Source organism: Pezoporus flaviventris, unplaced genomic scaffold (assembly GCF_033815535.1).
Source record: "Pezoporus flaviventris isolate CSIRO_AGI_PZ_B2104156 unplaced genomic scaffold, CSIRO_AGI_Pfla_v1 ptg000154l, whole genome shotgun sequence".
Classification (NCBI taxonomy): Eukaryota; Metazoa; Chordata; class Aves; order Psittaciformes; family Psittacidae; genus Pezoporus; species Pezoporus flaviventris.
The window spans coordinates 1,166,460-1,180,682 of NW_026892702.1; the positions used below are offsets into that span (position 1 = coordinate 1,166,460).

The window sequence follows — 14,223 nt, forward strand, 5'->3', positions numbered from 1 at the left end:
TTATCCTCTCTGAAAGAAGTTCTTCCCTGTGAGGATGCTGAGGCGCTGGCACAGGGTGCCCAGAGAAGCTGTGGCTGCCCCATCCCTGGCAGTGTTCAAGGCCAGGTTGGACACAGGGGCTTGGAGCAAGCTGCTCTAGTGGAAGGTGTCCCTGCCCGTGGCAGGGGTTGGAACTGGAGGAGCCAAACCAGTCTGGGATTCTGTGATCATTTTTCCCTCTGTGGAGTTCCCTTTGCTGCAGCTTGGGCTCGTTGCCTTTTCACTGTGTATAGAAGAGCCCTGCACTCTGCACCCCGAGGTAACTGCCCTAGGAGGCTGCAGTTGGACTCCTTCGTTTAACCCTCTTGCCTCGGATGAAGCAACCGCCTCCTTCCGCGCCTCCGCACCCCGGGGCCGAGCAGCGCGTCCCCTTCGGGTGCCTTCCAGGGCAGATCCCCTGTGGGGTGTCGGCTGTGTCCCCGCCCCCCCACTCCCATGGGGCACCTCCCCGACCGCTCTATAAGGGGTGGCGGCTGCGGGACCGGCTGCGCTATGGGGAGCGGGTGGTGCGGTGCGGCGCTGCTGGCTGCGGGGCCGGGGCGAGGGGTGCTGCTCTTCCTCCTCCTCCTCCTCCTCCTCGTGCTGCTGCTGCTGCTGCTGGGCTGCTGCCGGCCGCTGTCGCTGCGGCGCGGCCCCGGGCGGGTGGGGTACGTGCCATGCCCCGGGCTGAGCCGCCCCCGCCGCGCCCGCCGCCCCGGCGCCCCGCCGCCGCCCTTCCCCAACGGCTGGTACCGGCTGCTCGACTCGGAGCAGCTGCCCCGCGGCGCCGCCCGCAGCCTCGCCCTGCTCGGTGAGTGCCCGGCGCCCATCACCCCCGGGGCGGGGGGTCGGGACGTGGGCGGAGTGCGGGGTACAGCACACACCCCCCGGGAATGGGGCTGGGGCACCGGGCATCCCTGCCTGGGCGCCGAGCATCCAGCGCAGCCCTGGCACATCCCGCCCCGCCGGTGTCTGCACCAGGACGTCCCTGCCAGGGCATCGGGGCATGTACCCGGGCGTCCCTGCTCTGGCATTGCTGCTGGGGAGCTGGGACATCCCTGCCCAGACACCCCCACAGGTGGTTGTGCTGGCACATCCTCACATGGGTATCCTCACCAGGGCACTGGAGCATCCTAGCCTAGGCATCCTGCCGGGGCCCTGGGGCATCTGAGCCAGCACTGCAGTGTCCCTGCCTGGACTGTTATCAGGGCATCCCTGCCAGGACATCCCTGCCTGGGGGCTCTCCTGTGGCAATGCCACAACTCTGCCTGAGCATCCCTCTCAGGGCAGCCCAGTCAGTACCAACATAGGAGCACCAAGAGTGTCACAGCCTGGGCCTTTTCAGGGGCTCTGATTATCCCACTGGGGCGCTGGCGACATCACGGCACGGGGTCCTCAAGAGTATGCAGGGTTTCCCTGTCTTGGCTTCTTCCTGGGACACCAGAGCATCTCATTGCCTCCCCAGGCAACACTACCTGCAGCTCCCCATGACCTGGAGAGATCAGGATGGAGCCTCAGACACATGCAGGTACTATGTTTGCCCAGGGTCCCTTTGCCTTGAAGATGATTTTGGACTTGTGCTAGTGCCTTTATTGGGACCTATGTAATCCCATATACACATCCTAAAGAGCTTCCAGCAGCCTGGCTGTTGGGACTCCCTTAGTTGTCTGCCTGAAGTCTGGTTCCTGGCACCCAGTTATGTGAAATGTGCAGGTAAAATCACTTGTGGCAGAGTGACTGTAGCATACCGGTGCCAGGAAGATTGTCAGGTTTGTGGGTGTCTGAGTTTTTGGTGTCTCTGAGCACGGCCTGGGAACGCAGCCCTGCTCCAGAGGCAGCGAGCTAGGGGAGATGAGAGGATAAATCCTACTTGAGTCAGTCCCTGCAAGACTCATCCTTTGGAATGAAGCACCTTCCAAAGCATGGCGCTGAGCACGGGAGAAAGAGGTTCTCTGATCCATGGCACACTGGGTGCTTGCTGCAGGGAATCTGCTTGGACACCAGCAAGGCTCCTATGCTGAAGCAGGTTCTCTGAGCTGCTCCCTCCCAAGGCTCTATGTTTCCAACCAAGTGCCCACAACTGCCCAAGGTGGCCTTGGGGCGCTTTGTGTCCTATTCTTTCTACAATTGCTGCTTATTTTCCGTAAAATAAATAGTCTAATTTAATAAGAAACCATCAGTATGAGGCTGTTAATGCTCTAACGTTCACCTGCAACAGAATTTTCGCTGTATCTTAGGCCAGGATACTGTCCTCTCAAAAGGAGACGCATCAGATTTGAGGCACAGACAGAGCAAAGATCAGCATCTCCTCTGGCTCTGCTGGCTTCAGAGCGCAAAGGCTGGAGGCAGAAGCAGCGCTCACTCAGGAGCCCAGGGTGAGGTTCTTGGACAGCCCAGCAGTGTGGCCAGACCCTTGCCCATGGGCACTGCTTCAGATCTTCAGGGCAGAAGAGCTCCAGCCTGCCTGCATGAAGGAAAGGTCCAGAGGTGGGACCTTCTTGGGGTAAAATCGTCTTAAAACTGGTGGGTGAAGCACAAGGCTGAAGCGATGCTTCTTAGTGCCCTGCTGCAAGTGCTGTAGCTGCAGTGCTCTGGTCTGCCCCCTCCAAGGCTGCTCCTCTGTTTCTGCACTGCAGCTACTCCTGGTGAACGTGTAACACAGGCAGAAACCTTGTCCCTGCCTTCCCCCTCAGGTCAGGCAGAGAGGCGTGTTAGAGACAGAACAAAAATGCTGATGCTTCAGAACGAATCCCTGTTACCTGGGGCAGAGGGAAGGACCAGCACCTCAGGTGCCTCCACTCCCTTGTGCCTGCTGCCAGCAGATGTGTGGAGACTTCCAGAAAGCCTGCAGGGATAACAGAGCCAGGTGTCCTGGTAAGGAGGGATCTCCAGGCACTGGAGAAGAGCTCATTTGTGCCAGGTATCAGAAATAGTCCTTCTAGAAAGGAAAGGCTGGAAAGATTGCAGGGCTTCCTTTTCTTTGCCCACACCACAGAATTTCAGGCAAGGAAGTTGATTCCTTGACTGGAAATTGGAAAGGAAAGTGGTTGTGGGTGGGATAGCTCCCAGTGTCACTTGTCAGCAGTGTGGCTGCATAGGAAAACACACACAGAACTTGGCTCCCAGAGTTTAGTTTGCTCTTATTTCTCACTAGCTGAGCTTTAAGTTACAGCAACTGCTATATGGAGCAGATTTCAGAAGCTATGAAAGCTGAATACTTACATGCATAACCTGAAGCACAGTGTGGAAGAGAGGACCTGACCTTCAACTGAGTGGCCACGTGTGAGCAGCCCCCAAGTGCTTCTGAGCTCTGAGACCAGCATGTCCCCTTCCAAGCAGGACAAGGCTTGTGGGCACACTGAAGGGGGTCTGGCTTTGCCTTCAGGCCAGGTCACCAAGGAGCAGGCTCTCTCCTTGGAGCTGCTGGCAGGGCTGTGGGTGCTGGCAGGGCTGCAGTGCTGCAGCACCCCCAGAGCAGCAGTGTGCCAGGCCAGGAAAGAGCCTGGCACCTCTTCAGTCCCTGCAGGAAGAGCATTCCTTTAGGTGATCTTGCAGCATGTCCTCCAGCTGTGGTTGCCTTGCACAGCTGGCTGGAGCAGTGCAGTGACCAGACCTATAGCTCCAGCCCAGGTACTGGCAGTGCTGCCCTGGGGTAGGGGGGAAGAAGGTGATCCCAGAACTGAGCAGGGACAGATCCCATCCTGACAAACCTCACCAAGCACAAGGAATCAGACCCAGTGATGGAGAAAAGCAAGTCTGAGTGCTGGGGCATTGCAGGCCCGGCTTCTCCAGCACTAACTCTCCACTCCCTGCATGGAACGGGGTCAGGGGCTCCCTGTGCATCACCACAAAAGTCCCTTTTCCCAAGGAGATGTCCATGCTCTGGGTCACAGCACCCTGCAGCCCCTGCCCAAGGAAGGGATTTGCTGCTGAGCTGAGGTGTGGATGGCTCTTGGGGTTCAAGAGCAAACAGGTGAAGGGCTTCTCCTTCCAGCTACCATTCCCAGTGAGCCCTGAAATACAGGAGCCCATGCAGTCTCCTCAACACTTTGTGGGCAAAGGGATGGGAATGGAGTTCTTAATGCAGCCATTGCTCTTCTCTGTGTATCTCTCCCTTAGCTTAGGAAGCATCCTAAATCTTGAAGCATGTTTGTGATGGTACTTTTTATACTGTGGCTGAAACTGGCTCCAAGAACTCAAAACCCAAGGGCCCGAGGGTTAAAGCCATGAGAGCTTAGCGATGACCAGGAGAAATTACGCTCCCTCAGGCTGGAACAAGGTGATGCCTTTTGGCTGGGATGTTTCTGTGCTACAGCAGCCCCTGGGGACACTGGTGATGGGCGCTTCACCCCTCGGAGACGGCTCTGAAACCCGGCAGCGAGCTGATGGCCACCACACCATGGGCATTTGCCGCAGCAGCTGCCACCCCAGTTTTGCACAGCCCTTTCCTCCCTGGTTGGCAGCTGCCTGGTGCCACCTCGTGGTTAAAGAACCTCTCCGGTTATTTCTGTCCCGACAGAAACCCTCCAGCGTTCATCTTCAGCGGGATGTTTCTGCATGCCTTTGTACAGCAGGTACCCGCAGTGTTGGGTCAAAGCACCCGTTGGTGCTGCCTGTGCAGAAGGGGCCAGTGTGTCCCCAGAGAATCCCGACATCATTAGAGTTGAAGGGACCTCTGGGATCATCCAGTGCAACCCCCTGCCAGGGCAGTGTCACCCAGAGCAGGGCACACAGGAACGTGTCCATGATGGGTTTGGGATGTCTCCAGAGAGGGAGACTCCACAACCCCCCTGGGCAGCCTGTGCCAGGGCTCTGCCACCCTCAAAGGAAACAAGTTCTTGCTCATGTTGAGGTGACACTTCTCATGTTTTATTTATGGCCATTGCTCCTCATCCTGTTGCTGGGCACCACTGAAAGAGGCTGCGCCACCCTCCTGGCACCCACCTTTGAGATACTGATCTGCATGGATGGGATCCGCTCTCAGGCTGCTCTCCTCCAGACTAACCAGGCCCAGCTCCTGCAATCTCTCTTCATAAGAGAGATGCTCTGGACCCCTGATCTCCTTGTTGGTCTCTGATGGACCATCTCCAGCAGCTCCTTGTCTTTCTTGTTCTGAGGAGCCCAGCACTGGATGTAGTACTTCAGATGTGGCCTCACGAGGGTTGAATAGAGGCGGGGGGAATCACCTCCTCGACCTGCTGGCCACAGGTCTTCCCTGGTTCCCCTCATATGGCGGTAGCGTTTTTACACTCTCACCCTCCCCTGTTTCTGCAGGAGAGCAGCTCGCTGTGTTTCGCACCCAGGATGGCCAGGCCTTTGTGGTGGATGCTTACTGCCCTCACCTCGGAGCCAACCTGGCTGCTGGTGGCCGCGTTGTGGGCAACTGCATCGAGTGCCCGTTCCATGGCTGGCGCTTTCGGGGGGAAGATGGAAAATGCACCAGCATCCCCTATGTTGAAAAAGGTGAGGGAGCACCCCCGAGATCTGCAGAACCAGGAGTGTCCTGTGTGCTCTCATCAAAAGGGAGAGTGATCTTTATAATAACTCCCCCTTCATCCTGCTCCCCTATTTCACACAGCCCCCTGTTTCCCCCTGAGCTGTCTATGTTGGGGCATAGTGTTCCAGTGGCCTTTCCTATGTAAGATGATGGCTGGCTCTTCAGTTAAATAACCACCTTTCTTGACTTTGACAGTCTTACAACTCTTGAGTTCAGCAGACAGGGTGTGAAAGAAGCTTTTTAACTCTTGAGTGAGCCATTGCAGCAGCAGGGCTGGATCCTGAGGAGTTACTGGGGTTCAGGTATCATTCTGTGCTCTATAGTGACAGCTTATACCACATAAATGTGTCACATTAGCATGACAGAACGGTCTCTCAATGACAGTTTTGTCTCCTTTTAAGGCTTGAAGGGAACTTTTGGTTGGAATCCAGGAAAGCTCCTCACAAACCTTTCAGATATGGTTTGCATTGACTGCGTAGGAAGAATGCCTTACTTAATGTCTTACTTAAAGTTCATGTGTAACAATTAGCTGATCTGGCTGCACTACGTAGTTTAAATCACCAATTGTAGATGTGGCTGACACCACAAAACTCAACTTGAATGTGGCCTGCTGTTTTAGCTTAATTATTTTCTTGGGAAGTTCAGCTTTCTCTGACTGGGATTGATTGGGATGGCAATGAAAACATCGAGTGCAGCAAAAGTCAGTCTTTCTATTAAACAGACTATTTTTCCCAAAGCGAAAGAAACATGCCATCTATATGCATAAGGTAAGAAATGTATAGATGTGCCAAACAGCAGTTCCTGGGTTTGTATGTTATTTTCAGAAAGGAGATTAATACTGTCTTTTTTCCCCATACATACTTAACTCAGGAGCTGCATGGAAGTGAAAATTTAGTTCCAAGCAATAAGCAATGATGAGTTCCAGCACAAAATGAGAGTGGATGTTCTGGACATACTCAAAGGCTTGCCAAGACGCAGTCTCATCTGAAACGTCTGTATTCAAAGTCATTGTTACCCATAGCTATTGAAAGAACAAACCTGCAGAGGGCTGCCCTGCTCCCATACACACAGATGGGTCAGGGTCGTTTAAACAGATCTAAGAGCCACCTGTGCTCATGCAGGTCACTGTGGTGGAGAAGGATTTTGGAGACTCAGATGCACAGCTCCTCCAGCACTAGGCTTGCAGGGGACCAACAGTGAAGGAGAGACACAGATCTCAGTGTGCTGCCAGATGGAGCTAGGGGAGGGTCCAGAGCACAAGTCCTGTGAGGAGCGGCAGATGGAACTTGGGGTGCTCAGCCTGGAAAAAAGGAGGCTCAGGGGGACCTGATGGCTCCCTACAAGTGCCTGACAGGAGGATGGAGCCAGGAGGGGCTGGGCTCTGCTCCCAAGGAACAAGGGATGGGACAAGAGGAAACGGCCTCAAGCTGCCCCAGGGCAGGTTTAGATGGAGCTGAGGAACAATTCCTGCCCCAGAGGGTGCTCAGGCATTGGAACAGGCTGCCCAGGGCAGGGCTGCAGTCACCGTCCCTGCAAGTGTTCACACAGCGTGGAGACGAGGCCTCAGTGCCGTGGGTTAGTGGTGGCCTTGGCAGTGCTGGGAATGGTTGGACTGGATGAGCTTAAAGATAATTTCTAATCTAAATGATGTTGGATCAAGTCCAGAGGAGGCCATGGAGATGCTGCGAGGGCTGGAGCAGCTCTGCTCTGGAGCCAGGCTGAGAGAGCTGGGCTGGGGCAGCCTGGAGAAGAGAAGGCTCCTGAAGGGGAGACCTGAGAGCAGCTCCAGTGCCTGAAGGGGCTGCAGGAAACCTGGAGAGGGGCTTGGGACAAGGGATGTAGGGACAGGCCAAGGGGAATGGCTTTAACCTGCCTGAGGGGAGACTGAGATGAGCTCTTAGGCAGAAGCTCTTCCCTGTGAGGGTGCTGAGGCGCTGGCACAGGGTGCCCAGAGAAGCTGTGGCTGCCCCATCCCTGGCAGTGTTCAAGGCCAGGTTGGACACAGGGGCTTGGAGCAAGCTGCTCTAGTGGAAGGTGTCCCTGCCCGTGGCAGGGGTTGGAACTGGAGGAGCTTTAAGCTCCCTTCAACCCAAACCAGTCTGGGGTTCTGTGACTATGTGGGGCAGGTGATGCCCTTTTCACAATTTAACAAGCTGCATCTCACCCAAAGCACAAGATTTTCTTAGTCAGAAAGCAGGGTGATGGTCTCCTCCTGCCCCCTCTGGTATTCACTGACTGAAAGAGAAATACAATTTCTCCTGTTATTTCACTGTATAAGGCTGAATAATAAGGAAGCACTTTCCCCTGCACTTGTTTGTTTGCAAATCAGAAAAAGCCATGAAGGCAAAAGGTTTTCAATCCAGTAGAAACTCAATTTTCTGACAATTGGGTGAATATAAACACCAAAATTCATGTCACTGGACAGAGCAGATCTGTTCTTAAGGCAGCCCATCATACTGCAGTATGGTAACAGAGAATGACTTAAACTCGAGAGGTAGGGATGGCTTTTACCCTCTGCACACCTCTAACTAAAAGCATCTCCTTTTAGCTCTTAGAAACTTGAGGGGGTCCATTGATGCAGGAGACGTTTACTGATTTCAACAGTTTTAAGAGCAGTGAAGGAGGCTGTGGAGCAGCCAGCCCCACTACCTCCTTTATCAAACTTTGTGAGTTTTGAAAGCTCATGGAAACACCCAATGGAAGTAAAACTGATTTAAGCAAGCTCGCCTGGGAATTGTAGAGGCTGCTGTCATTCTTCAGCAGCCTGGAAGCCGGAAAAGTGTCACAAGAGAGACTGTGCCTCATGACTTTCTCCCATAAAGATAACCTCTGAGCCGTGGCTGAGGACAAGGTGACCCTTAGTGCCAGTATCAGCTTTGGAGATGGCGCTTTTAACTGAGTCCTTTCTGTGCTCCCCAGTGCCAGACTTGGCGAGGGTCCGGACCTGGCCGTGCTGCGAGGTGAACGGGATGCTGCTGCTCTGGTACCACTGCGAGGGGCTGGGGCCCACGTGGGCAGTGCCCGAGCAGCGTGAGATCACCACCAAACAGTGGGTGTTCCGCGGGCAGACGGAGCACGTGGTTGATGCACACATCCAGGTAGGGAGCCTGGTCCCTCTGTGGAGAATGTCCATGGTCCATGCCTGGGTCCTCTCCTATAGACCAGTTCACAAACATCTCCTCCCAGGCTGAGAGAGCTGGGCTGGGTCAGCCTGGAGAAGAGAAGGCTCCTGAAGGGGAGACCTGAGAGCAGCTCCAGTGCCTGAAGGGGCTGCAGGAAAGCTGGAGAGGGGCTTGGGACAAGGGCCTGTAGGGACAGGCCAAGGGGAATGGCTTTAACCTGCCAGAGGGGAGACTGAGCTGAGCCCTTAGGCAGAAGCTCTTCCCTGTGAGGGTGCTGAGGCGCTGGCACAGGGTGCCCAGAGAAGCTGTGGCTGCCCCATCCCTGGCAGTGTTCAAGGCCAGGTTGGACACAGGGGCTTGGAGCAAGCTGCTCTAGTGGAAGGTGTGCCTGCCTGTGGCAGGGGTTGGAGCTGGAGGAGCTTTAAGGTCCCTTCTAACGCAAACCATTCCATGATTCCATGAATTAACCAGGCCCTGCCTGCGCTCAGTGTCATCACTGCTACTGGCAGAGTTCAGACCTAGAAATACACCCTGTGCTGTATCGAGATTATGGCATATGTTCCCCAAACACAGATTGTGAGCTTCTCAAGTAGGGAGCAGATGTTCTGGGTACTTAAAAGGAATCTGTTAATTTGCTTTGACTTATAATTGATGTAATTTAAAAGAAGATTCTTTGCCAACTGCGGCACTTACTGTCAGGAGGCTTTTGAGCTCATCACTCAACTGAAATGGGAACGCAGTTACTTTGCTGTTAATCTTCATAAGCACCATCATATGCTGAGAAATGTGCCATGGAGAACAAAGTGGTTCTTGTTTCCATTACCCTTCAGTGGAAATCAGGTGGAAAAAGGGAACTGGTGTGTGGCATTTAATGGAAGGGTCCACGGGGTCCTGCAGGGGCAGCTGCGGGTGGAGAGCAGCAGGAGGCAGGGGCAGGTTTGAAGCTGGGCAGTCGCTGGAGGTCCCTGGGAGGTTTTCGTGTGCTTTCCACTGAGCAGAACACTTCTGTGCATAAAAATCAGTGACAAAACTGACCCTTCATCCAGAGTGCGTTTCTGCCCGAGGCAGCGCCTGCCTGCCGACTACATCATGGCTGAGGTGAGCGGGTGAGAAAGGAACGGAGAGATTCAAAGTGAAGGTACATGAGACACAGGAGGTATGGCTGTGGGAGTGTGCAGAGGAGATGCGAGAGGCAGGGAGAATCTGGGAGATTGATGGGATAGTAGTACTTATTTCCTGTCTGCTTTTCAGTGCATGCCACTGAAGGCAGGTCTCAGCTGGGGCCAGTCTGCGCTACTTGCCAAGCTGGTGAGAAGCTGCTGTATTTGACTAATAAAGCAGTTAAAACTTCTCAAGAAGTGCCATATTATGAGCAGGTTGATGGGGTTGAGACCTTTCAAAGTGTGTGATAGCTACTTTAGAAGCACAGACACAAAAATGCTTTATTCCTTCCAATTATTACAGGGGCAAAGGAGGGACTCAACTGGAGTCCCAACTGCTTCAGATGTTAACATGCATAGACTTCTTTGAGCTTAAAACGAGCCTTAAATTTTCCAAGTTTCATGTTCAGATTATTCCTGTACAGCAGGCAAGAACTGGTCCCAGTCTGTGCTGAGGCCTCTTCCTCCACACACTTGGCTGCTTCTCACTGCTCCGTGTCCCTGTGAGCATCTCTGCTGTGCCTGGGGCAGTGTGCCCTACCCTGTGGTCACCCTGGTGCTGTCAGCTCCCACCCGGGTCAGCTCTTGCCAATGGCAACTTATTCCCCATGGCAGGAAATCCCAGAGAACGCGGCCGACTCGGCTCACCTGGCTTTCCTCCATGGACCAGCCATTCTGGGCGGATCTGACCTGAGATACACGAGGTCCAAGCTGTGGGATTTTATGAAGCACAACTGGAAGGTAAGACTCAGCTCTCCTCTAAGCCGTGAGGAGGTCAAGTCTTTCAAACCAGGCCCCGTTTCGGCTTTAAAGCATCAGCCCCACCTCAACCGCTCTGCTGCGTTGCCTCATCTTCAGGTCCAGTCTCCTTCTTGTGTCTGAGTTTTCGCTGCACTCCCTCGTCTCTGCTCATCTCTAGATGGTCTTCACAGCCAGCTCTTGTCACCGTTTCTCTGCTAGTATACCCCATCTCTTGTGCTGAGCTGATCCTTCTCCACCCCTCCAGGCAGAGTGGTGGCCGGAGCCAGAGCCCAACAAGCATTGCTCCCGGATGCTGCTGCAACACACCGCAACCGTTTTTGGGAAGCACTTCTCCCTGATGGATTTGACAGTTTCAGCCAGGCAGGTATGTCCCATGCTAAGGGGCTTTGTCACCCGAAAGGCTGAGTCCTTGCCTGTCCTGCCCAGAGTCGCCTTTCCTACCATGTGCATAGATGCACAGTCCAAAAACTACACGCAGGCATTGGGGCTGCTCCACTGCTGGGCAGGATGGAGAAAGGGAGGGTTCATAAGGACTGCTGTGCTCACAAAAGATGGGAATGAGAAGAAGCTGGTACCTGAGCAGACACTGGTGGCAATCCTGAGGGACCTTCCTACTATCATGTCACAGCTCAGAATCACAGAGTGGTTTGGGTTGGAACGGACCCAAAGGAAGGTGTCCGTGCCCATAGCAGGGGGTTGGAACCAGATGATCTTCAGGTCCTTTCCAAAGGACTCTGTGATTATGTGATTCCTTATTACAAAACAAGTCATGGTACAAAACTCTGGTAAGAGATGAATCTCACTGTAATTAGGGAATTATCACAAAATGGATGTTAACTGTATGGTCAGTTCTTTGAGCTGTGCTATTTAGCACTGATATTGATGAACAGGAGGAAAAAGAAGACATTAAAATAACCTTACAAAGAGTCTGTATGCAACCAGACATTACAGTAGTAAATGAAGTAGCCAAAACCCCCAACAATTTCTGCACTCCTTCAAATAACCAAGTCTGACCACACAGCTGCATGTCTGCATGCACATCAGAGAGCACAGAACAAGTACTTCATGTCATGCCAGATAGAAAGCTGAACCTGATTTCAGCTAAAACCTGAAGTGACTGTTGTAGCTGCAGAGGAGAAAGCCAGAGCAGGAGCAGGGATGTTGTATTACTGCACGCTGTATTGCAGTTGCTGCTATTGAGATAGGAGCCCAGGATCGGTGCCAACAATTCAGTAAGGCTGCTCATGACCTGAAGGTAATTCAGTGATGAACAAGACGACCAAGTGAAAACTTGGAAGCATTTCCTACAAGATTAGAGTTTAAATTTGGGGAACTCAGTGGAGCACTGGAAACCCTCATGAATTCCCATGGGCCCACAGCAAAGCCACCCATCCTGGACACGTCTGTAGATGACCCAGGCCAATGCGGGCTGCTGGATCTGCCCTGACCTGGGGAGCACCAAAAGTGGGAAGCGTTCTGCGAACCCTGAGGCATAGCTTTGGCCTTGTGCCTATTATCTGGTGAAAAGGCAGAGTAAAGGGGGACTTGAGCACAGTCTAGGAGACATCTCAGGCAGGTCTGAAGCTGTGGTAGTTGCTGTCCCAGAGGGCTGGACACTGGGGGCTTTTCCTTGAGGGTGCTCTGTTGCTCTGCAGGTAGGGCCAGGACTGGTTTTCCTGCTCTTTGAACACACTTTCCTGGGCCGTGGGATCATCCTGCAGACCGTGACACCCCTGGAGCCTCTCCTGCAGAGTGTGGTCCACAAAATCTACTACCAGAAGAACATTCCAGCCATAATCCCCAAGTTCATCCTGAGAGCAGAGTGCATCCAGGTAAAGCCTCTGAAGAACAGCAGCCAAAGGTGGCTCCCTGGAGCTTGGTGGCCAGGAACTGTGAGAATGAAGAGCAGTTACTGCAGTGGGCTCCAATACGTGTGGCAAAGCACTCGTGGGCAAGCTCCTTTCAGAGCTTGGTTTGAGCTTTCATTCTTGGTAGCCCCAGGAATGAAAGGGGAGGTTTAGTAAAGAGGGTCCCTGCAGTGGGTCATCTGTTGAGGGTGGCAGAGAGCTGCTGTCCCTCTCCTGTGGATGGGGAACTGGGGCACAAGGACTGGGCAACTTGTCCCAGGCTGCAGGAAGCCTTCGAGGGAACTAGTAACTGCATCCAGCATCCCAGGATGGTGCTGTAAGATTATCCTGTCTCCTTTGGTGAGAACTGTGCCAAGAAATACTCCTACTGCTAAATTATCATGAGATTTGGAAACTCCTACCCCTCCTCATAGAGTTTCTTCAGGTCCTTATCACAGGGATTCATGGAAGTGATGGGAGGTCATTCTGGAGGTCTCTAATTCAATCTCTCAGTTAGGATGTCTTGCCAGATTAAGGTCAAACATGGCCTTGAAGGCCTCCTCCTTCAAACCAGAGAGGGTTTCACTAGCACTACAGTAAAAATTGCCAAAAGATGACTTTCAGATGCCAAAAAAAATACCCCAGATCAAATTTAGCTGAGCTCAGGCTCATGTTGTATAAATGCTGGCTTGATGTTTTGCATCCTGCTAATGTGAACGAGCCTCACTCATTTCTGCAGAGGCTTCTTCACAAAGCAAAACTTCATGATCTTACTGGGTGTCTGAGCAGCGTTTAAGATGCAGATGCTCAGTTTGTAATGCCCTGGTTGCCTGGAACTTGGGGTACAAAGGGGACAGCCTAAGCTGAAAGTGGCTTTGTGTTTGGGAGCTGTAATGGGTTGAGTGCTGGCTGAGTGCAGACAGAACTGTAGCATTACCAGTTACAGATACCACGAGCAGGCGCACACTGGCCATTTGGGAGAAGTCAATGCAATGTGCAGGTAGCTCACACAGAACTAGGAGGTGGTCTGAACTACTACGAGGTAGTTCAGCATCCCGCCCTGACCGAGACCATCCTTTTCCCCCCAGTTTGAGCGGGATATCACCATCTGGAATAACAAACAGTACCTGCCCAAGCCGCTGCTGGTCAGGGAGGACTCCAGCATCCAGAAGCACCGGCGCTGGTATTCCCAGTTCTACAGCGAGAAGAGCAAAAGGCCCCCTGCGCCAAAGGACCTGGAGTGGTGAGGACCCTGCTGCCCACTGGGGCCGGAGGCTCTCGGGTGGATCCCTCCCAGCCTCCCTGGTGGCAGCAGCGCTGGGCAGCAGTGATCGCTGTAACCAGGATTGGCACTGGCACAGGGAGCAGAGCCTGAGCCTTGCTGAGCCTCGTCTATCTTCCATGTTCAGGGCACCAAAGCTCAAAGGGTGTAATGTGCTTGCTCTTGTACCTGTGCTGCAATATGTGAACTGAGTGTGAGCTTAAAGTTGCCAGAGCTGCCTTCAAAGTGCCCTTGTTTCTCGCTGCTGCTGTCGTTTTGAGCAGTTACGTGAAAAGCTTTTCTTGTGTTCTTTTATGCCTGAAGTGTCCTTTCCCAGGCAGGCCCAGTGTCGCTTTAACCTGCCCGAGGGGAGACTGAGATGAGCTCTTAGGCAGAAGCTCTTCCCTGTGAGGGTGCTGAGGCGCTGGCACAGGGTGCCCAGAGAAGCTGTGGCTGCCCCATCCCTGGCAGTGCTCAAGGCCAGGTTGGACACAGGGGCTTGGAGCAAGCTGCTCCAGTGGAAGGTGTCCCTGCCCGTGGCAGGGGTTGGAACTGG

General features: G+C 53.6%; 1 protein-coding gene across 2 annotated transcripts; it reads left to right on the forward strand.

Moving 5' to 3' along the window:
- Nucleotides 1–418: 418 nt before the first annotated feature.
- Nucleotides 419–14,020, forward strand: LOC133283161 (cholesterol 7-desaturase nvd-like). 2 transcript variants are annotated; one of them, XM_061479670.1, is made up of 7 exons: nt 419–829; nt 5,293–5,481; nt 8,435–8,613; nt 10,413–10,538; nt 10,804–10,923; nt 12,215–12,391; nt 13,495–14,020. In XM_061479670.1, the coding sequence occupies exons 1-7, from the start codon at nt 475–477 to the stop codon at nt 13,651–13,653; spliced, it is 1,305 nt and encodes a 434-aa protein (XP_061335654.1). In that variant the 5' UTR covers nt 419–474; the 3' UTR covers nt 13,654–14,020. The 2 variants fall into 2 exon arrangements, with proteins under 2 accessions (XP_061335654.1, XP_061335655.1); XM_061479671.1 differs by lacking the exon at nt 419–829 and adding an exon at nt 2,778–2,892.
- Nucleotides 14,021–14,223: the final 203 nt, after the last annotated feature.